This window comes from Coloeus monedula, assembly GCF_965178545.1.
Source record: "Coloeus monedula genome assembly, chromosome: 1".
Lineage (NCBI taxonomy): Eukaryota > Metazoa > Chordata > Aves > Passeriformes > Corvidae > Coloeus > Coloeus monedula.
The window spans coordinates 28698188-28722284 of NC_138781.1; the positions used below are offsets into that span (position 1 = coordinate 28698188).

Genomic DNA, 24097 nt, shown 5'->3' on the forward strand with positions numbered 1-24097 from the left:
ACAAATTATTTTCCAAGAATCATTGACTTGTTGTGTAACGATAATTGTGGGTTAATAGAAGCCCCAACTGAACTTTGTACTCTTACACAAAGGATATATGCATGAATGACTATATTTGGACACAGATCCATATGTAAAGTAATATATCTGATTTTCCATTTATAGATTGTTTTGTCTTTCATATTATAATTTAATTAAAAAAAAACACAAAAAGTCTTTGAAGACAGAGGTAAAAAAAACCCCTCTGCTATAAAAGACAACTTTCAAAGTTTAAAAGTGACCATGATTGTTGGTTAGCATATGTACAGGAACTTTGAAAGAAAAACAAATTTAAATTGTTGCTGTGCAGGGATACTATCCTGCACAGCAACAATTCCAGGGGATTTTAAAAAATTGTGGGCTTTTTTTCCCTCACAAAATGCTGTTATGAATACTCTCAATAAATTCTTCTTAAAACAGCTTCTTAATAACTGGAAAAAATAATCTAAAAGATTTATAAGAAAATTCAGCAAGTGTGAATTTGTTTTTTGGGTTAAAGATTATTTTAATGCAATTCCTCCTAATCTCTTTAATATTAATCTTAACATTTCAGTACATGAATGCTGCGTTTAACAGCTATCTGGTTTAGCGAACTGCAATAATTCACTCCAATAGGATAAACTATTTAAGTTGTTTAGCAAAATGGAAAAGCTACCATGTGTTCTGCTACAATCAGCAGACATTGTTTAGAAGAGACCTTTGATGATGGGGAGAAGCCTCACCAGGAAGAAGAAAACTGCAAAAAGAAGCTCCAAGAAGTCTGTGACTTTGTCAATGTTTCTCAAACCGGGACATTCTCATACAATGCCCTTGCAGTCACCCAATACCACAGAACAGCAGGTATAGTAAAAGGGAGCCAGCATTTAACAGAATAGTAGTATTTTAATAGGTAAAAACTTGAGGGGTGCAGGCTAATAAAATAAGTTTAGGCTCTTGTTAAGTAAGTGGAAAACAGTGCAAAGCACCCAGCTTAACATAACTCCTGCTTTCATCGATTAACTCAGAGGAAAATATTGCTTGAGCAAGAAAATGCCACATGCTAAGACAACTTAAAAATGCTTCAGCTGTGGCTGTATCTGATTGATTATGTTGAGAATTTTATCTATTTATTCATACACAAAACATGTTGAGCAGCCTGACTTCTGCTCAGCAGAGATGCATCCTATGCCCCACAGTATCTGATCTATACTGGCTAAAAAGCTCCTCTGCTCACTCCACAGACAAAGAAACTCCTTCCACCTCCGCAGCCTACGTTTTTCCATGCTTCCCTGGGGTTGTGGGTGGAAATGACAGGAAAGGGCCCCCTGCTTAAGGTTATACATTCAGCCCAAACAAGTTCTTTTGGCTGCACATCAAAATACCACTTGCTTTATCTACTCATCACACTGATGTCACTGACCAGCAAAAGGAGCTATCACATGACCACAGATGACACAATAAATAACAAATACGAAGACACAGATATAAATATACAAATATAAATATATATTCTAAGAAAGTGATGCTTTGTAGTATACTTACAACTTTCAGCCTGATAGTCTGGCACAAACTGCTCATCATTGTCAGGTACCTGAGCTGAAGATAGGAAAACAAAAACAAAACAAACAAACAAAAAAGCAAGAATTAAAACAAGCCATTAAAGCATAAATAAAGACTCTTGTGCTTAATTCAAAGCACAGTCAAGTTTAAAATTATGATTTCTTGTTTCTTCATTGTTGAGTATGAAAATCAGGCAAGCGCGTCATTTTAATATCAGATAAACCCTGGGGTGAAGCTGTGTGGTGCAGTGTGAGTCCAGAGAAGCCCTGGCACAGAGCAATGGGAATGGGAGGATGTGGGGACTCACTGGCCCTGCCTCACTCCCTATACCAGGGTCTGGACCTACCATGTCACTGGTAAAACGCATCTGTGCTCATTTTCAAAATATCTGCACATAAAGTCTACATAAAACCAAATTCTACTGATTAATGCTTATGCTTCTTTAACCTGAAACTACCACACCTTCAGCTTACTTAAAAGTGATTCCAATTGTTCGTGGCAGTCAGCCAACACAGTAGGGATTTTCTGTTATTGTTTTAAATATTCAAAAAGAACTATTTTACCAGACCACAGAATTCCTGGTTCAATGACAACATTTCAAAAATCGAAAGAAGATTTACTTAAAGCAAAAATCATGATTAATATCCATTTGCCTTATGTAAGATCATCTTTGCTTTTAGGAAACTTCCATCACAAACCTGGGCTGCTAAGTACAATCATTTCACGGTCTGCTGATAGATAATTTTGCTCCTCTGGTACCACAGGTCCTTTTCATTGTATATCTAAGACATTAGCCATCTCTCAAATTGCGTGGTAAACTCATTTAAACCATTTAAGCTGAAATACCACTAAATGTTTATTAAAGGCGAATACATTCAAATAACTGCAGAACATTACACTGAGAAACGGCATCCTCGGAGCATGACTGCTTCTGGTACATCGCGAGAGAGACCCAGCTTATCATCTTCTAACTTTGTCATCTTTTCCTCAACGTACAAGCTAACTGGAATCACCACAGCAAAGCTGCACAAAATTATCGTTTAAAAATACTTTACACGGTTCTTGTCTAAAGACAAGCAAATCATTCATATGATCTTAATTAAAAGTTAACATCTGCCATGATCTGGTTACCCAACAAGATTTAAAAGGTAGATGCTGCTTATATAACCATTTATTGAAACTGTGACTATGAAATGTTCTCAAATATGTGAAATGATAAAATGTAACTTTAATGCCCTTCGGAACACTTTCTAGTATAGGAAGTGCATATTCCCCAATATATATGTGCAATTGCTACTAGTTTTAACATAATTAGCTTGAATTAAAAATAGATATTTAATTAAAATTACTCACAATTATTTTGAATGTGCACTACAGTACTCTTCATGGACCAGATCTCCACTCCTTACTCAGGAAATATTTCTAATGACTTAACTGGAAGTTTTTTTCCTGGGCAAAGAGTTCAGAATCAGGCTCATTATACTGAAAAATTATTTGCTCTGGGTTTTAAAATAAATTTAAAATCCTACTGTCTTAATTGCAGCAAATGTCCCTTAAAAACAAATGACCTTGGAAATGTGCAAATACAGATTTGAAAAGAAGTGTGAGTATGATAAATACACTAAGTGTAATTAGCCTTAATTTGAAAAAAAAAAAAAAACATAGCTACTGTTGCTTTGTTGTTTGAGTTTCTAATTAAAAAAAAAAACCCAACAAAATCAAACATGACAGTAACCCATCCCTCTAGAATAAACCAGTACCTCTGAGGACTTGTTGGCTCCTCGTAGTTTGAAGCTGTATAAAACAGTACCAACCCAAATATTCCCAGTATTTTGACGCATTCAATTTCTCTTTCTTCAGAGAAACCACAGAAGTTTTTACCAAGAATGAACTCAGGGACAGGATGAGACCAAATACTAACACTCCGCAATTTCTGACACTTCACATAATTGACTACACGTGGATGTTTGGCATTTTCCTTACAAAAATGCCAACTATTTGACTGTCACAGAAAAATCTGATTACGAAATCAAGGTCGCCTACTTAAAAAACAGTTTTTAAGATTTCTTATATTTCCAATTGTTTTTGAAGCGCCTGTGAGTACATTCAGAGTTAAAGTAATTGAATCAAGTAACTTCTTGTTTACAGAAGACATCCCACACATTTTTCTTAGGCCAGCTATCATTCTAAAATGAAGCAAGGAGGTTAGCAGAACTAATTTTTTAACATGCACCTGCATTTTATATATACATGTATGTGTAGAGATATATATATATAAAATCTGTGAATCTAGGATATCTTAAAAAGCCTCAAAGAAAACAAAACCCCTCCTGTTTAAATAAAGAGGCTACATTTAGTGATTGCAGAGCTGGGGTAGAAATCTCATCTAACTTTCCAGAGAGCATACTCTGTACACTGGACAGCTTCACCAGTGCTTCATTCTGGTTTTACCAGTTTCATTTGACTTAGTCCAGAAAAAAATCTGCTGTAGAGATTTATGTATATGTCAGTAAGTAAGGCCCTTTTTTTTCCTCAGCCATAGAGTAAGAAAAAAATAAAATATATCTGGTTGAACTGTCATGGAAACCACTAAATAACTGCCATTAACCCTGATTTGCTCCTGTTTATGGAGTAAACAAGAATGATGTACTTCATTCATGGATCCCCAAAATTTATGAAAGCATATTTAATAGAGAAAGAGCACATCACTTTATCGGTACTCTTGAAACAGGTGGAGGCTATGCTGTCAAAATTTACTTTAAATGCAATATTAACATAGCCTTAAAGCCTCTGCAGAGAAAGGAACACAGCAAGTTAAGAAGTGTTTTAAACCCTGCCAAATAACAACAAAACAAATAATGACATCCAAAACATTCAAACTAGGAACATGCATTTCCTACTGGAATGTAAATTTAGTAGCAGCAGTACCTTAGCAATGAGCCCACAAGCCTATATGGAGAAATCAAAAGGACCTGCTAACTGGTGGAAATGAGAACTTAAATTATTTCTTCACTTAATCTGGTATTATTCTCAAACAAGCAGAACTGAAACTTGCACATGATCATACTGCTGAAAAGCAAGCACTCCTCATCATACAGAGACTCCTTCCACCAGCATCTCACTGTGAGACGCTAAATCATTCGGATACATCATCCCATTACTAAAGCAGAAGAGGGGTTTTGTACCTGGATTTTGGATAATAACAGGTAGATTTTGCAGCAAATTAAACAGACAGGTAAAGACACTTCAACATGAATGTCTAAAAGGAAAATATAACTTGCAGTGTCACAACTGTCTACACATTTATATACACAGGCCATTAATTTCCTCTTTTATTCACAAATACTGCAACTTAGCAAGGCTGCCATAAAAGCTTCTGTTAACATACACAAGACACAATGCATACATCACCAATTTTTTTTTTTTTTTACTTTGCCATTCAGAGGGAAATTGAAAAAAGATATCTGAAATGATCATTCATCTGAAAGAGAACATTTCCTTGAGCTACTTAATTATGGGGGTTTGAGAAGGCAAGTATATTCCAAAAGACTAATAAAAGGTTTTGAAGGATATTAAGCACGTGGCTTTTACTGCTTATAGCAGAAGCAGCTACATTAGTTCATTCCACATTCAGAGCCATCAAGTCTCAGACTCCTGAAGCAGGCAACATCTGCAGCATAAACTATCCAACTCAGCCTAGAATATTACAAAAGTTTTCTTTTTCTTCTGACTATAGCTATAATGTCTCAAGAGGATTTGGAAAGCATGCAGAAATGCTAATGATGATCTTGAAGATGTTATCCGTTTAGGTTTTACAGTTTCACTACCTACTGAGCTATGCAAACATTCACAGCACAAAAATACTTAATACTTGTTCGTAGTTTTCAGAGCTTTAAACACTCTTTGAAAGGCTGAACTAATGGCTCATTTTGCAAAGGGAAAGCAATTTGGAGGAAAAAAAGTTTAGAACTCGGGCCTGTTAGCTTGCTTTCATTGCAAGTAAACAAAAAGTCCCCATTAACAAGCATCCAGGACAAAAGGAGTTAATATTTAATTAAAACCAGCTCTATCCACTGTAACAATGACCTGGAGCCAAACAAGGCAGAAGATGTATGAGTCATTCTTTCTGCCAGTGAATGAGACAGCTGATCTCCGAAGCAATTCCTCAAGACAAGCAGTCAGAACTGGAGTTCTGCCTCCATTCACAAAAACACAGTCCAGCATGAACCATGTGGCCCCAACCACAAGCTTTTCATGTCACACCCTTCCAGAAAGCTACAGCAAAGTAAACTTGAACTTTCGGCATAAACACAGTGATTTCACTGCTTTGTCTCAAGATGCAGCACAGACCTGCTGAGGAACGTTATTTAATAAATGAAAAGTTAAGCAAACTATAAAGGGCTTAAAGTTAACTCTTCCTTCTCCCACTCACAAACTGCTTCCAAAAGCTCAGCTGCACTCCAGAGAAAGGTGTTCCTGTTAAAAAAAACCCGGAAACTTTCCAGAAAAACAAGAAGCTGAAAATGCTTCACTTAAAACTTTATTTCGGGTAGCAGAACACTTCCTGCGGTACTGTGTGCTCTGACCTCATGCTTCACTTTTAGAGCTAAGAGCAATTAGTTTTAAAATATCCATCATTCATTCAAAGTGGCAAAAGAAATTGAAATTGACAGGAAATTCTATATGAGCAGTAGTATTTTGGCCTCAGCTAAAATAAGACTTCGGGCCTCAACAGTAATGGGTCTATTGAGTTTTCTTTGATTCATTGTCACTTCGGAATATCTGAAAGACTGGCTAAATTGTAAATATTCCTGCAAGAGCTGCGGTGTAGGTTGGTGGTTGTTCTCTTTCCACGGGAACAACTGTTTCTAACAAAGACACATTGGGAAGGCTAAATAGTGATAAATTTCAAGATGGCAAAAAATATTATTTCCCATAAGCACTGGTTTTGCTGTCAAAACAACCCCAAACCATTTTTACATAATGTGAGATGCTCTGACTAATAAACTTAAATGCAGTTCAAAACTAGCTCCAGATCTCAAAATTCTTCCTTATGTGAATAATCCCTAGGAATAAGAAGATGGGTTTTCAGAATCTGCTCTTCATTTGCTGCTATACTAAAAATGAGGAAAAAAACTTAGCTTAAAAGGAGTATTCACATTTAATGTTTTGCTACATGCCTCATGGTTAGCAAACCCCTCTATGCTTTTGAAAATTACTGTTTTGAGTAAAATTATTTACTTTTCTAGCAAACAAGAAAAACATGAAAAAGTTTATTACTACACAGACTTTCAGACCTGTAGATTTTTGGTGGGTTTATTTCTTTTGGATTTTTTTTTTTAAGTAACTTCCCCTTCCCTCCCATTTTGCCTAATCTGTTCTTTTTTTTGTGCAGATATTTATGATCATGAGCTGTGAGTACTAGAAAATCAAATCTATCAGATCACTAGAGTCCACCAGGAAAAAAAAAAAAAAAAAAAAGGAAGATTCTCTGTACTGCAAACTGAAAGTGTTTTCACTGCTTTTAGGAGTGTTTGTTCCTGTCAGGCAGATTTCAGCCCTGGAGGTATTAAATTACTATTTCTTGACTCTTATTGCTCCTATAAAAATGTGGATAGTTCTTGAATGTGGCTACATACCATCTGCCTGACACCGGGTAAATTTTACAACTTTAGGGCAGAAAAGAGCTAGTTAGCCAGATTAAACAAAGCCACTCTAACTACACTAATATTTGAAGATCCAGTACTTTCTTTTATTAAAAACAATCCTTCAAGAACTAGAAACTATTTCCTTTCACACCTCCTCATTTAAGAAATAAACTGCAAGTCAACACTCGCTTAGACATCACTGCAACGCTAGTGGGTCCTTCACATCAGGAGAAACAGAGGGAACAAACTTATTTTCTCAAGTTCTTTCCAAAGTTGTCCAATAATTATTTGACAGAAATAACTTACTTTTAGATACTAAGAAGCAGCTTCTGAATACTAGTAGCCTGAAGAAGCCATCCACTCAATTTAGCTGAGCTGCGGTAGAGGCATGAACCCGTTACCTGTAGCTGTTATTTCAAACCACTTACTGTTTACTTTTTGGATGTTTTTCAAATCACACAAAGAACACTATTTCATTTTTTAGTATATTACCATCTGATAAGCTTATTATCTATTGCTCTAAGAAGCAAATCTAGTGCATAAATTTATTATTTGTCTTTACTTGGGATGCCTTTTATGTATCTTGAACAAGCTGTAGGAGAAATTAGTATCTAAATAATATTAAATAAAAATCGGAGTTTTTTGTTAATCTATTATTCCCCAAAACCAAATGCTTTCACCATAGAAAGGAGACACTCACTCACTAACAATTTGTTCTCTCTTCATTTTTTTCCACAATAAGAAGGAAGAGCTACCATGACAAGACAACATTAGATTAATATTTTAACCATTTTTTTCAAGTCATTGAACAATTTCTACCTGACAGAACCAATCTGATTCCAAATACTTGGAATCAATAAAGTCATTTTATGGTATTATCATGTCAAAATGTTGCCACTGAGTTAATTAAATATAAACCAAAAGATAATATCTGAATAATATTTCTCCTGGTTAGCAATAGGCAACTTTAACTATTTTAAGATTGAACATTGAAAAAATTATTAAAGGCTTCCTATTTTCAATTTCTAGCATCAGAAAAGAGTTATACTCTATCTTCTGTCTTGCATAACAGATGACACGGGGCAACCTTATTCAGAGTAAGTTCTACATCAAAATTGAGATTCTTTCTTACATATATACTACTACACAGGTAAGAAGCAAAACTCATTTCCACAAAAATCTACTATGAAGGTAGTAGAATACATTTGTGAGCTCTCTGTAAGTAGTATTCAACTTGTTAATTATGTAGTAATAAAATATTAAACAGGTTACTGAATTGTTTACATTTGGATTAATACTTTAGTACAAGTGAACCTCCCACCATTTCCAACACAAAAGGAATACATTTATTTTCTGTTTACTTGTTTACCACCAACTTGTCACAGGTGACACTGGCTGTAAAAATCTTCAGGCTGAAATATGTAATGCAGTAAGGACAGCTTCAGGAAAAGCAAAACAAAGAAAAATCCACAACCATTATTTTTGTGTGTCATAAAATGCAACTCACTATCTTCTCCTAACTAATAAGTAGATTTTTGACCTGGTTACTCCCCAGTGGGGATCTGAACTAGTGGGAGAAACCTGGTCAGCTGCCACTGCTTTTCTTAAAAAGGGTCAAGATGTTTTAAAATTTCATGGTCATTTCCCTGGCTCAAGAGCATTATGAAAAGAAATATGTAAACACTAGTGATGCTGCCAAATTGGCAGACTTCTAGCCTAGGAAGGTCCAGAAGAACATAAATGGACACATCTAGCAATGGGTAAACAAGTCTGATTTCAAAATCTGTTTCCTGGCTAAGCTCATCCATATAGACATTTGAGCAGAGCTACAATGTCCTCAAACACTGGCATATTATAAAGACTACCAGAAGTTGTTAAGGGTGGGTATTTTTCATAAAACTTTGGGATCAAGTTAATAGCTTAATATTTGATGTTCTCATCTTAACTTTTAATTTAGTTTTAGCCTTAAGAAAAGCTGTACAAAGTTTGTGCTTCATGAAACCATGGCATGGCCCAAAACAGAGATTTCTTAAAGTATTTCTAGAACACTGAAAAACCTGTAATATTTCGTTGCAACATACTATGGACAAATAGTGTTATTTAGCTTTATTACTTTCTGCTAGGCAAAAAAGCAACTTTTTTTTTTTTTTCATTTTTATTCATTAATCATCCCAGATTATTTTATCTGCCTTTATAAAGGTTATTCAACCTAGCTGACATGGGACTAGACACCTACTCTCTCAAAACCCATCTAAATTTATTCAGTGAAATACACTGATAAAGAGGTAAAAAGGCTCTCAAACAAGTGATTCTAGTCTAAAATAAGCAGTGCCTTCAGAATAAAAATTGGCATTAGATTAATTTATGCACCTATGGAAATGATCAAATTAGTTTTAAATTCTGTATTATTTTTTAAACTTCCATTATTATCTGCACATGCATTATGAATCTGCCTGTATTTTTCTGACCGAAGATCAAAGAAATTTAATCATTTTTCAGAAACAAAACCATCCATGCCAGTGAAAAATATCAAACTGAAAGTTAACCTCTCCATTAAAATATAGTATCTTTTGAGTAGCATTTTAACATGCTTCTGATTTCCTAACATGAATGAGATGATACAATGTAAAGAGTTCCTGAGGAAAATTACCACAGGGAGACAGCTACAGTTGCATCTGACCATTATACTACAAAAATGATCTTAGTACAGGACATCCTGTTTTCAATTATTAGGCAAGAATTGTATTAGTTCATAAAAATATATCCTCTGTTCCATTAATTTCAGGAGGGCTTTTTGATTACACACAGAATAACCCCATACTCAAACTAATACTAGCAGAATAAAAATGTCATCAAAATAAACAATACCTCACAACTTATTTATAGGTAAAGAAACTAAACAAAAAGCTGTTAAAACAGAATCATGACATAAGAAAGTAGTCATCAGCAATATTTCCCTCTTTTTGTGATCACCAACAGCAAGCATTTCACCCTAACACCCCTCCTTTCAAAAAAAAAAAGACAAAAAAAACCCCAAAACCAGAACATCTCTTCTATAGACAGCTGTGCATAGTCCTGTACAGGAAAAAAAATTAAACATATGCGAATACTCACATTCATTTAAATCAGGATGAATCTGGAGAGATTATTTTAACTTGCATCAAATTTATGTCTATTTCAGATGCAGAAGTTTACATAAAAAAATTGACCAGAAATATTAAGAACAGATAATGCACAAAAATCTTTATGATTCAAATAAACAGTACTGCAAATATCAAAGGAAAAAAAATCAGAAAATGTTGATGAAAACAAATAGATTTGAACAAGCAGAAAGGTACCTTGCAACTTGTTAAAGTTCTCCTAATGCAGCATCACATTTTTGTTATTGTTAAATGAATCTCTCAACAACTACTCAAAATTCAGATTTGTACATTATTGTTCTTAAACCTTCTCTCTTCACTAGAATGTGCTCTGCAAGGTTATTTGAAATACTGAAAAGAACATGCATGTGTAAAACACACTGATGTTAGTTTTCTAATCAGCCGGTACAGAATCTCACAACTACAAATACAAAGACAAAAATAACATGCAAAATATTTAAAGGTTTCTGGAAAAAAACAAAAAAGAAAAGAAATAAAAAGTACTAGTTAAGTACTTCATACACACCTAATGTTCTGTGTTGTGAACAAGGTGGAAAGAAGACACTTGCACTTAAATCTTGAAGCATCCCGTCCCGATGAACCCAGAGAAACTAATTTCTGCCATCAGAAAAGTACTCCACCAGAACACCAAATAATTATATGTGCTGCTGAAAAGGAAACAGCAAGCCCAGTTCTGGCTGTATGTAGTCTCTCGAGGTACAATAATATAAACCTGATCAATTGCAATTAAAATCTGAACAGAGGCTTAGAACTTGAAGTCTTGGTGCATTAGTTCTTGCCAAAAGCAGATGTGATTGTGAGCTGGAAGCAATTTCTCCTGGTAATTTGTGATGACACTGGGTAGAGCAGCCCCAGAGTCCCCAAAGACAAACTCATCAGAGGCTCTAATGTATGCATGACACATGAGGTGGCTCTTTTAGAGCTCAATTAATTGGGCTGAACATTAAGACAGCAAGTTCAGGACTTTTTTTTTCCCCTCCAGAGTTGTTTTTTCCTCTTTTTACAAGCAGTTTTTTCCCTTACCTTCTGCAAGCCATGTCTCCTGTAATTGGCTCAGATCTTGAAAGAGTTCTGCAAAAATATAAAGACATGGATAAAAGACTCACATCTTTAATCTCTTCGTTAGATTAAAATATGTTCAAAAATATTTTTTTCCCTAAGAACAATATACATTAATTCTGTTTTGGCAGTCAAATGTACAGACAAAGCAGGCATTTTGAGGCACTTAATGATTTTTCTACACCTATTAATAAAAACCCAAGCAATTACTGTATTTTCAGCTCCTGAAATAATAACCAGAATCTTAACAGAGCTCTGTAGTATAAAAGGCTCATTCAGCAATACATAGAAAAGTTAAAAATTATAGTATTTCTTACAGGTGAACTATTTCTTCTTATACAATTCAGGCCTCCTCCTGTAATATCTGCCCCAGATAAAGCTTGCTCGGACTTCCACAGTTCTGCCTGAGCAATAACTGAGTGTTTTTAATAGTAGGGTCATAACTATCATATAAAAATTCTGAAGCCATGACCTGAGATGCTGCAATAGCAAAGAGAAATGGGAAATCTTTTGTACTTCCCCTTATGTTTTACTTCATATGCCATGAGAATCACCACTATTTCCTCTGTGCTGTACTCACTGTACTTCTTTAAAGCTAAAACCACTTTCTTCATGGACTGAGTTTTGCAGCAGCTTATCTTCTGCAATTCACTGAAATCAGTTACTTATAATGGGTGTAAACCAGAGCAGCATTTGGCTTACTTGCAAATCTCAGGAACTCAGTTACGAAAATTCTGTTTGCTAAGACTAAGTAGGATATTTGAACTAACAAATGGTTTATTTTTAATTTACTGTATTTTGAGAGAGACTTCCTCTTTTATGAATGCTGACAGATAACTATTTACATATACTTAAATGACAGAGGCTATTTATTTATCCTGTGGACTGATACCCCACATTCACTTTGGGAAATTACTTAACTGAAAATCAGGAAGTTGCTTCCTTTTCAATCTACTTTTCCAGGCAAGTATGGATTTTGAAAAGTGTGTCAATGTGTTCTTACCCTGATAATATTTATACAAGAGTAAGTTACAGGCCTCTACATATCTTCCTCTGTCTTATGTACTTTCAGAGCTGTAGGCGTAGCATATGTACGTACCTTGTAACCTAAAGAAGTGTTAACAGCTATTACCAGCCTACAGTTCCCAAGCTACAATCCTGAGTGGCTACTGATGGGGCTAAGTTACAAATCTTTGGCCCTCCAAAACTTTCTCCACACTGGGCTTCTTTAATCAAAATTCCCTGGATCTTTAACCCTGTTAGTGTCATACAAGAGAAACAGGACAGCAGACAACAGAAGTCTGACTATACAGTAAAGCTGGTGAAAACCAAGTCTCCACACCCACATTCTCTCACTCCTGCTACCACCAGTGAAGACATACCAGGGAAGAGGACGTTAAAAGATGGGAGGGATGAAGAATGCCTAAATCTGAAGAGGCCTGATGGTGAAAACACCAGGTGCCATGACTTGTGTCAGATGCTGCAAAGGCTTGGCTGAAGTGCATGACATCCGTGTGCCACATGTGCACAAAATGCAACAAGGTAAGTCAAGGAAAGACTTTCAACTTTATAAATTTATTGCCTTTGCCACTTTGTTTCACATTAGTAAATGTAGTTTTCTTGTCTTGTTTATTCAGATTGATCTAGATATATTTATCTCCAAAATAAATTAATAAAGAGCTCTCAAAAAGCATCTCTGCATTAGTAAGAAAGGGAGAAGGAGAGAGGGGGGGAGGGGGGGAAACAACAAGCCCTCACCTTCTGAATCATGAGCCAGGTCTCTGTTAATGAATTTTCTTTTCCTGACATTTGTCGGTCTCTCATTACAGTTTCTCCCACGCGGATTCTATATACAGGAAAGATCAGTTACTTTAGAAATCTGAGGTTTGAGATTTGGTTGGGTTTGTTTTGGGCTTTTTTTTATTTAATCAGGAATATGCAAAGTTGGCATAAATTCTTTACATTTTCAAACAGGGAAACGGTTACCACAGGGAGACTTATCGTCTTGCAAGCCTTCAATTTCTAACAAAAGATATTGCTGAGCACCTCACATCCTCCAAAAGATTCCTGTGTCTAAATGCAACACAGTTCTACCTATCTATGTAGACATCTATTTGTACAGATACATATATAATGTGCTCAAGCAGCAACACAATACCAGTCGTATTTTTAGCATCTAAAGTATACAAACCTACACGATAGCCCATAAATCCGCATAGCATAAGCTATGCAGGACAAACCAGATATGAAATTTTAATAGACTGCTTTGTTTCCCTGTGTTACTTATAAAATTGTTTGTAAAGTCCTGAAAGGAAAAAAAAAAACAAAAAACCAGAGGGAAAAAAAAAGGTTAATGTTTGCCTCAACTTCATTCTTCTGAACGTTGCAGGCAAACGCAGCCAGAAACTTTGAATGCAGCTGCTGCTGCTCTCGCCTCCCTCATCCGCTAATCATGTGCATGATTTTTTAATCATCCCAAAACTGTCTTTAAAAGAACACGATGCTTTATTGCAATAACTAAGAAGATAGGCTCATCTTGCAAGCAAAGCTCCCAGATGAAGAGTCGCCCCTACAGCGGTAACAAAGCAGAGACTGTGTCTGTAAAACTCCCCCACAGAAATAAGTCGGAGTCAAGTTTATAAACACCAACTTTGAACTGATCACTCACATTGGTGACCATGTAAGGCACTTGCTGGTCATAAAATCCATCCATTCTGCAGCTCTTCCACGAGTCTTAGCTCAGTGTTTTATTTACTGGGCATTTGATCTGGAGATTTCCTCGGGATCTGGACTCCAATCAGCCTAGAGGGGAATACAAGATGGCTTTTAGATTTAAGAAAAAAAAAAAAAAAAAAAAAAAAAAAGGCAGCATGAATGAACTGCTTGCATTTGCATACCTAATTAACCTCAAAGAGTCCCATTCATAAAAAACAACCCTCCCTTCTCTGCCTTCACCTGGGTTACACGCTTCTGCCAGCAAAACGCGGAGCAAAAGCACTCCGCGGCGGCGGCGGCAGCCAGCGGGGCGAGAGGCAGGGCTTTATTTACACTGCGCGCCGCGCCCGCGGGCGATCCGCGCCGGCGGCAGCCCCGGCTCTCGCAAGCGTGTGCTCAACTCGTAATGGCGAACGCGGGGCTCGCCGCGCACCTCGCGGCGGCGGCGGCGCCCGGCGGCCACGCACACGCCACACACACCCCACACACACACACGGCCCCCCCGCCCCACGCACCAGCCACCTTCTCCCACGGGATCGCTCCCGCAGCCCCACCGCCGCCGCGCAATCCTGCGGGGCGGTGGGCAAAGTTGCGGGGGAAGACCCACCTGAAGGCCACGCGCGGCGATCGGCTGCAAAAAATTCCCTCCAAATTTAATAAAAACATTAATTATTCCCCGGCACTTCCCCCTTGGAAGCCGCGAGCGCCACTGACAGAGCTCAATCCCGTGGTTTTTCCTCTCCTCCTCCTCCAGGGGCCCCCGAGCCGCGCCGGCGGATCCCCGCCGCCCATTGGCTCCCCGCGCCCCCCGCCGGATCGCCGGATCGCCGCGCGCCCGCCCGCCCCGGCCCCGGCCCCGGCCCCGGCCCCGCCGCCCCGCCCGGCCCCGCGGGGGGCGACTCCGCCGCTGCCCCGACCCGCGCCGGCGGCGGGGGAGGGCGTCGGAAGTGGGCACTCGGGTGCCCGGGGGTATCCCGGGGCCGTGCCGCGGGCACTCCGTGTCCCCTACGCCCCCCCGGGTGGCAAGGCAACCCCTTCCATTCACAAAAAAAAAAAAAAAAATAAAAATATATATTTAAAGAAAAAGTTTCGCCTCCCTGACTCCGTAAAGCAAAACACACCCCCCATGCACACGCGCTCCCTTTCTTGGTGGCAGAGCTGCCCCGCAAAGCGCCGCGGTGAGCGAGGCGAGAGACACTTCGTACCGTTTTGCCCGGAGCTGGTGGCATCCCAGGGCTCATGCCTGCTCTAGCTTTGGGGCTTTTTGTTGGGCGTTTTTGGTTGGCTGTTTTGGTTCTTTTTTTGGTTCTTTTTTTTTTCTTTCGTTGAATCATAGAAAGCAATTTTTATTTCTACGAGGATGACATAATTTCTAGGTTTTGTGGACAGAATTTGGCAGCATGCATACACCGGATCTAGGGGAATTTTTGGTGTAGTGGTGCCAGGACCTATCAAGTTAAGGAGTTCTGAGGACTTCTCTAAGAAAACAAGCTTTCTGTTCTTTGAACAGAGTGGATGTTGGAAGGCTGTGTCCGAAAACTGCCAAAATGCACCAAAGCAGATTGTGTGGTTTCGTAACAGCTATATTTGTCCTCTCTTTGAGCAGTGAATTCCAGGTATCACAGCAATCAGGTGGTAAATTTAGGTATTCATGACGCTGTCTTGCTGTGAGATACGAAGTTTCAGATTTCTGTGATCTGATGTAGTTCAGCACTTAGCAAGCAGAGCCCCAAGCTAGCAAGTCTAGCTTCTCACTCAGCCCTTTCTGAGGGCTCACTTTATAGCTAATGCGTAAAGCCAACTAAAGAAACCTGCTTTTGCATAATTTCCCTGTGGTGGTTTTAACAATATTCAGGTTTCTTCTTCTTCTGTATTACTTTGTTTTGAAAATTATAGTTGTTTCATTACACTCTATTCTGGAGCATATTACTTTCTGACACAGCACTTTTATTGTCCTCCTTTCTGACCTCACTATCCATACTCACTCGACACTTGTCCTGTCCAGCTGAGGAAGAGAGAAGCACCATGTTCCCACAACTTCTGTCCCTCCCATACGGCCTTCTTAGAGAAAACATCCACCAGGGAAAACAGCAGCTTGTTTTCTGTGTTCTTGTTCCTTCTGTTTTCACACACCCATCCCAGCACACCCGGAATTACAAGAGAGTAATGATATCCTAAATGCAAAAACCTATAATAATTGTATTGTGCTCTTGACCAAGTCTCTCAGTTGCTGTTCTTGTAAGCCACTTTTGTGATAAAATAGTTGGTAATTCTGCCCCTCCACCATGGGCAGCTCTCACTAGACCAGATTGCTCAAAGCTGCATCCAACCCAGCCTTGAACACTGCCAGGGATGGGGCATTCACAGATTCTCTAACGAGGCTATTGTTTTCTTATTTATACCCATACTCAGACTGGAGCAGCTGCCGAGCTTATGGGAAGGCTGTGGCTACAGATATGACCCTGGGAAGCAAGTGACCACTTTAACCCCTGGACCAGCAGAGCTGATGAAGCCACTGTCTCCAGCTGACCATCCCACCCCAGTGGATGGATATCTTGAGCCACCCATCGAACAGCTCCCAAAGCACTAGACTTTACCACGTATCCTTCTAAATCAAAATCAGTAATGTATTTTCTTATCTTTAAACAGTGCACTAAAAAGTTTTGGTGTGTCAGTCAGCCAAGGTAATTAAACCAACATCAACCGAAGTTTCCAGAATAACCTCAGAGCCATCATATATTAGATATTACCTATGAAATTCACACTTCTGCACTTCCCTACACCTTGCACTTCCCTACACCACGACCTGCACCTCACAAAGTCTGCCACAGCACGGTGGCCACCTTCCAGCATGTACCACTCCCCCACCTCCATATGTACAGGTTTGGCATCCTGCTTTATGGATCTGTAGGAGGTCAACACTCTGCAAACAGCCGAGCTTTCTGTGGTCCCGGCTGGGCTGTAACTCCAGCAGAAGCTGAGCAATAAATGCATCCTGGCAGGAGAAGCTCTGTATGCCTTGCTGTTCCTCCTCATGCCACGTATCTCTTCCTTCCCTCCTCCCTCTCTCTGGCCCTGTTACACGTGCTAGGGAGGAAAGGAAAAGTAAAGCTGTTTTGAAGCCCTCTTTATCCTCGTCTTTGTTCATCCATTGTGCTGAGTGGTACACAGAAAAACTTCATTAACTATTAAGAGGCAGATGCTGTAGATGTAGCTCTGTGGGCTGAATTGCAGTTGTGTATCATCATCAGTCACAACTGTCTCATATGTTAACTGCTGAAGGCATGGTAATTGCTTTGTAATTTTGCATGTTTGTTCAAAATTCTTGCAACTTTGGGGTTTATTAATAAAGGGTTTATGTTTTAATTGCTCTTTTTAGAAAACAGTACTATTAAATATCTTTTTTAAGAAATAATCCTTTTAGAAAATGTAAAATTAACCTCAAAATCACTTCCCTTTTTAGTTGAAAAGATGTAACAGTTTTTTATCAAATTGAAAATATCCAAAAAAAGTGCCGAATTTATTTCACTATAAGAAATCATTTAAAAATCAACTTTTCTAATGATACTGCTTTAGAAGCAAGACACTAATATTCTTTTACAGACAGACATGTTCAAGTACATTATAAAGCTTCACTATATACTGAAAATTATATATTATTTCCATCTCTTAATAGCAATATATACTTTACACACTTATTTGAAAGAGGATAATGAAATATATATTTTCTGTTCAATTTGACACACTACATACCTTCAAATAATTGCTGTAATGTAAAAAATAAAAGTAAATCCAGACAGAGCAGAGAGAAGATTTGATAAGTACTGGTTTCTTCTGGAAAACGTGGAAAGAATTTAGGCACATTTTCAAATCACAAAATAAATCATCTTAATCCAGTATGATAAAATCAAAGTTCAATATGGAAAAAAAAGGAGACTAAAAAAGAAATAATATTAATTGACTTGGTAACAAGACAGAGAAATACACTCAAAAATACTTTATGATGGAAAAATAAACCTTTTGGACACCTTCATAAAATTATGCTTATACCAAAGAAAATCCTTCAGAAAAAGGATAGTCACAATTAAAACAAAATATGCAGGTCCATTTCAAAACAATATTCAGTTAAAAAACCCCTTCCTTGTTTTTTGAAATGGTTTCACTTTATCCATTCCTTCCAGGCATTTCCCCAGTAAACTTTTATGTAACTGATGGGCCTGATAGACAACAGAAAGGATGCCCTCCATCCAAACAACTGTTGAGCAGCAACTTTTAAAACATAGTCTATGGGAGACTCATTAAAATAACAACTACATATGTGACTGACTACAGCAAATCTATGAAAACCTAATGAGATTTCTGTCTGGTAAATTAACCCTTGACCACATATTAACCTCTTGATGCTGACTCTTTGAGAAGATTTAGTGCTTATTTTATTGTGATGCTAATGGCCTATAACAAAATAGTACATAACAGCAAAATTAAAAAGAAAAAGCCAGAAAATAATAGTCCAGATACTTGCCCAACATTATGGCTTTTTGTAAAGCCTGTTTCAAATGCAGCATCAAGGACTAAACCTTAAATCAGGAAAAAGGAATGTACCAGTAGGAAGAAAACACATGGTGGTTATTTTCATATGTGAAACTATGAGATGTGGAATTAAAAGTACATGCAAACAAGTATCTTCAATGAAAAAAGGAAAGAAAATAAAGGAGTAATCCCAGTTTGACTGTATAAATTAATAGCACATTGCATACGTCATTGTCATTTAGACCTAGTATTGCACACACCTAGAGTCCTCCATAAGCAACTGCATTTCAATGTCTACCCAATAATGCAATGCAGGGCAATTTTCAGAAAAATGTCTATATACTAGAAAATTATGCTACACAGGAAAAGTGAAATTAAGATATTTCACAAAGAGTGCAAGAAATTAAAAGTCCAAACAAATTTTTTATTGCAATGTGTGCCAACCATATCCTGGGCTGCAGCAAGAAGTGTGACCAGGAGATGAAGGGAGATTCTCCCCCTCTACTCTCTTCTTGGGAGACCTCACCTGGAGTACTGCATCCAGCTCTGGGGCCCCCAAAATAAAAAAGATGTGTACCTGTTGGAGAGGGCCACTAAGTTAATCAAAGGATTTGAGAACCTCTCACATGAAGACAGACTGAGAGACCTGGGGTTGTTCAGCCTGAAGGAGAGAAGGGTCCAGGGAGAGAGACCTTGTAGCACCTCCTAGTTCATAAAGAAGCCTACAAGAGAGATGGAGAAGAAGTTTTTACAAGGGCATACAGTGACAGGACAAGGTGGGAGCAGTTTTACACTGAAAGAGGGCTGCTTTATATTAGATCTTAGGAAGAATTTGTTTACTGTGAGGGTGATGAGGCACTAGAACAAGTTTTGTGCCAAAATGATGGAATGTCCTATGCCTGGAAGTGTTCAAGACCAGGTTGGATGGAACTCTGAGTAACCTGGTCTTTTGGTAGGTCTCCCTGTCAGGGGGATTGAAACTACATGGCCATTAAGGCCTGGCCCAAGCCAAACCATTCTATGAAAGATGAAATGTAAGTTTAGTTCAACAATATTTTCAGCCTTCATCATAACTAAGACTTCAAGGTATAAAAGCTTTAGAGCTTGGCAACTCACTTAGAACACTCGCCCACTTGTTGGAGCAGAGTAACTTCAGTATTGTTCTGGATCTCCTAGTAGTCTTCTGGGTAATTCCCACACAGGCAACCCCTGTCATCTCACTGATTTTTTTTGTGCCTATAAAGTGAGACATTGAGCATTGAGTTCTTAACTTGAGAAGTACTCTTGACAATAATAGTCTACTACTATTGATTGTGGAGATACAAGCTGCATCTAGCTCCTTGGATTGACCTAATCTAGTTCTTCCTGAGCCTTTGAGGAGCAAAAATGCTACACATATGTATTAACTTCTGTGACAGTTACTACACAACAGGAGTGAATCATCTAGAACCGTGAATCCATGATCAGGACAAATTCTCATCTCTATGTAACAACACGACCGAAGCACCAGGCAGTCCTTCAGTGCAAGTACTAGAGAACAACTCAGATGACTTTTTGATTGAGTTGTATAAATCACTTTAATCCTATCACAACAATACTCATTTCCTGAGCAACTGAGAAAATCAAAATAAAATAAAAATTATACTAGTCTAGGACCTAATATAGCAATGTATGAGTCACTGGAAGAACAAACCAAGTTAAAACACGTAAATGTAAATTGCAATAGGTTCTTGCAGGGTCAGTGGAGTTTCCAGGTTTCTCTCCTTGCAATTAAATTTATGAAATGGCCAGCCATGATTAAGTGATAATGAAGAAGCCTAGAAGTCACTTGAATATCAGGCCAGTAAAAGAATTTTCACATAACCCCTAATCTCACAGATGGCTTTAATTTCCTTGTCCTCCTGTATGGATACCAAGAGAGAATCGTGCAAACACTTCAGAATCCTTCACATATTTTGTGTGAGATTTCTGTCCCACTGTAGCTCATAGAGGTTCTAGAAAACTCAAATCTCCTGATGCAATTACAGTCTAAGGCAAACATGAAGAAAGGAACAGGAAGAGAAATGCTTAAAGATTGTGTTTACTAAGTTTGCTGGAAAATCTCTCATTTAGAAGTTGTTCAGCGTACATTAAATGGTTTTGGTCATCATTTAAGCCCTCCTGAAACCCAGAAGACACAAAGATGACACAATGTGCCCTTTCAAAATTACAAACTCTCACTCAAGATCACTATTGGACATTCTCAGAGTTTGAGCACTGAAATTAACATAGCAGCAGGAGGTCTGTAGGAAAAACCAGTGCCATTTATTAAATGTGTGGCTATAATGACAAAAGACCAAACAAGCTTGTGGAGTCAAAGAAGGGCCTTAAGCCTATTTCCTCATTTTTTTAGCAACTGCATCAACTGGGTTAGTAAAAAAGATGATCTCTCTCTACAATTGTTCATTTATGAATTTTGATAGTTACAGCAATAATCAAAACTATTACTTCCTATTAGCAGGCAATGGCTATATTGATACTCTATCATATATATGCATATGTGAAATCATAAACACATATAACCATTAGGACCTAGCCATCCATTTCCACCTGTGTACCATCCTTAAGCCCAGATGTCTGTGTACAACACCTGAGTATTCCAAGACAAGCAACACAAGAGTCAAAGAAAAGGGACAAAATCTAAACACAGCTCCACGCACATAAAAAGACAAGATACTGAAAAGCAGATACTGATTACTAATAGAAAGAAAAAAAAAATAAAAGAAAACAAAAAGTATTTCTTAGGGTCTTTTAAGTAGCAAAGACCTAGTAAAGATGATAAAAAGACCTAAATAAACCAAGATATTAGTTGAAAAGTGCATTGTAAATGTAGTTTCAGAGGCAAACCCTGCCCTACCTCCAGTTAATTAGGAAGTGGCTTTGCTATTAAGAGGCTGAGATGCATGTGTTTCCATTGGTATTCAGGTGAGGAATTAATTTTTCTGTGCCCATTTGCAGTAGGACATGTATTTTGTTATAGAGTAGATAATGTAGGAGAAACGGACTATGTTAACTTCTGTGAAGATAATGAGATCATATGCATTATGTTCTCACTTTTGCCATATTTAATACATTCTCTATTTTTAGTTGCTGAGAATGCCAGCCTTCGTAGCAGGGCTTTGTTGTACTCGTGAAGGTGCTGAATAAAGATGGTGGTCTCTGGCAAGAGAGCAAAGGTGTTTGTTCATCAAAACAGAAATTCAAATGTATTCTCCCTCCCACCCAAACCCAATATCCTTGAGAGGCAGAGGTAACAAAATAGACAGTAGCTACGTATGGCTTCTACCTGTGCCTAGCAGAGGAATTTTAAATTAGAAGATTTAAGGCAACATTTGAAAGAACACAATGTATGAGGTTCTTGAGCTTTGCATGAGAACTTTTCTCATCCAAAGCAAAAAGTAAGTAGAAAATGTGGGGCACTGCAGGCTGTCATTACTGCTTTTATGGCTATTACAGCTATTAGCTACCTAGAACAGACAATATCACACTCAGGTTAAACTGTATTAGAAAGAGCCAAAGATGGGGTGCATCTATGAAAGGTGGTTGAGGAGAGCATGGAAATCAGGAGAGAATGGCAATACAGACAAGGAGCTAGTCCTTGGTAGCACTACATGGCACACACAGGCAGAGATGACAAAAGAACAAATGAAGTTCAGATATAAGAAAATTGTTGGTAGGCAGTGCACGGTTTAAAGTGAGAACTAAACAACTATGTTGAGTCATTTGGTAAGTAAATTCTTCACTGGAAGGAAATGCCAGGTAGGAAAAAAATCAACTGAAAATGGAGACTGAAATTATATGTACAGATATAATAGGATGTACAGGAACTATAGGTCAGAGTCCCACCAGACAAATTGTGCAAGTGTTCACAGAAAAAATAAATGTCAAAAAGGAGATACCATTTGAACCCTTAGAATTATAAAACACAGAAAATTTAGGAGCAGGAAGCAATCTTTTCATTTGCCAAATTTAGTGTGCTTAAAAACTTGTATTTGCACCTCCCAAAATCTGTTCACAAGATAGGAAAGACTAATTATACCTGTTTTTCAAAAAAGGAAAATTAGGCTCTTGCGAGTATACCAAGGATCAATAATAGGGACAAATGTTGCATGCTGGGAGGATTTCAGTAATATTCCAGGACTTTATTTCTTCTTTGACCTAGCTATATTGGGTCACCAAACTCAGCTCTGATGTTAGAGGCTTCTTCCACACAGAGTGCGCAAGGTTACCATTATTCACAATTTTGCAATTCATTAGTTTTCAGTATTTGAAAAAGAGGGGAGAAGGGAAGAACATACAACCTTTGAATGTTAGGATTTTCATTTTTGAAAGTATTATGTTTTAATAAGGCATTAAGTTACTGGTTCTTATTGGATTTTCTCTTGTCATTTTTCCTATTTTGAAGAATAAATTATATTTTTAAATTTCTCACATTCAGTCAATCAATCAAACAAACAAAAAGAAAAGGAACTGAAAGCAGGAGGTGGAATTTAAGCCCTGATATATGTGACAAGGGCCAAATGGGGCAAATATGGTCTAGTTCCACCGACAACTGCTGCTGTTACAGCTACAGGTTCACCACAGGGAAGCAAGTAAGGTAAAATGACTGCAGGTTAAAGGGAGCTCCCGAGCTCTTGCTCTCTGAAATATATAGCGAGGAACTCACACAGTTTTAGTCTTTTCAGGACTCTACAACCATAGAAGGATTCTCCAGTCACCTTCCATTAATGTATGTTAAAAATATTGTTTCTATAACTAAAATAATACATCTTCTGAGAACTGTCTGCTGCCTTAATAAGCAAACAGCATGTGTACGGTCCCAAAGAGCAAGAAGGATTCTTGTAGCATAGTGACATTTTATGGTCTTATGTTCTTTTTTAACACATTGCAGTCTGAAAAAAATTGCTGTAAATCTGAAAAACATTTTTTACGTAAGAAAGCCTCATAAGCCATTCTGCTCCATCTATTTCCTTGTGCACATTATTCTGCCTATTAATTCTGATTATAAAAAGTGTAACAGAGTATTAGAGCAGAGATTTTGAAGCCAAAGTCTGTACAATGTCCTACTTTGTTTTAAAGGAGGAGAAGGGGGTAGAGATATTGAAAAATCTTCCACTGATCTTATTTACTCTTTACTGTATCTTTTTATTTGGTCTCTGTATTTCTTTGGTTGGCAAAATATTAAATACTATTAAATACTCCACATATAAGTTTGGAAACATCATAGACCAGGGCTTAAAAGTAATTGACGGGGTTTTTTTGTGAGGTTCAGAGTGGCTTCAAGAAAAAAAGTACTATTGTGAAAAAGCTCCACAGGAGTGACTGCTTTTAAAATGTCATGCACAGGCACAGCAAAGGTTGCACAAA

The 24097-nt window shown here is 37.8% G+C and overlaps 1 protein-coding gene across 7 annotated transcripts in view; it reads right to left on the reverse strand.

Moving 5' to 3' along the window:
- Positions 1–14238, reverse strand: part of ETV1 (ETS variant transcription factor 1) — a gene marked incomplete at its 5' end in the record, with an annotated part of 62672 nt that extends 48434 nt beyond the window's left edge. For 2 of the 7 annotated variants that reach the window (XM_082282884.1, XM_082282881.1), the window contains 4 exons: positions 1561–1614; positions 11411–11458; positions 13205–13292; positions 14115–14238. In XM_082282884.1, coding sequence (XP_082139010.1) covers positions 1561–1614; positions 11411–11458; positions 13205–13292; positions 14115–14159 — 235 coding nt within the window. Of the gene's footprint in view, positions 1–1560; positions 1615–10892; positions 10954–11410; positions 11459–13204; positions 13293–14114 lie in introns of those variants that run through there. The other 5 variants (XM_082282887.1, XM_082282885.1, XM_082282882.1 and 2 more) reach the window with 4 other exon arrangements.
- Between the last annotated feature and the right edge of the window lie 9859 nt (positions 14239–24097).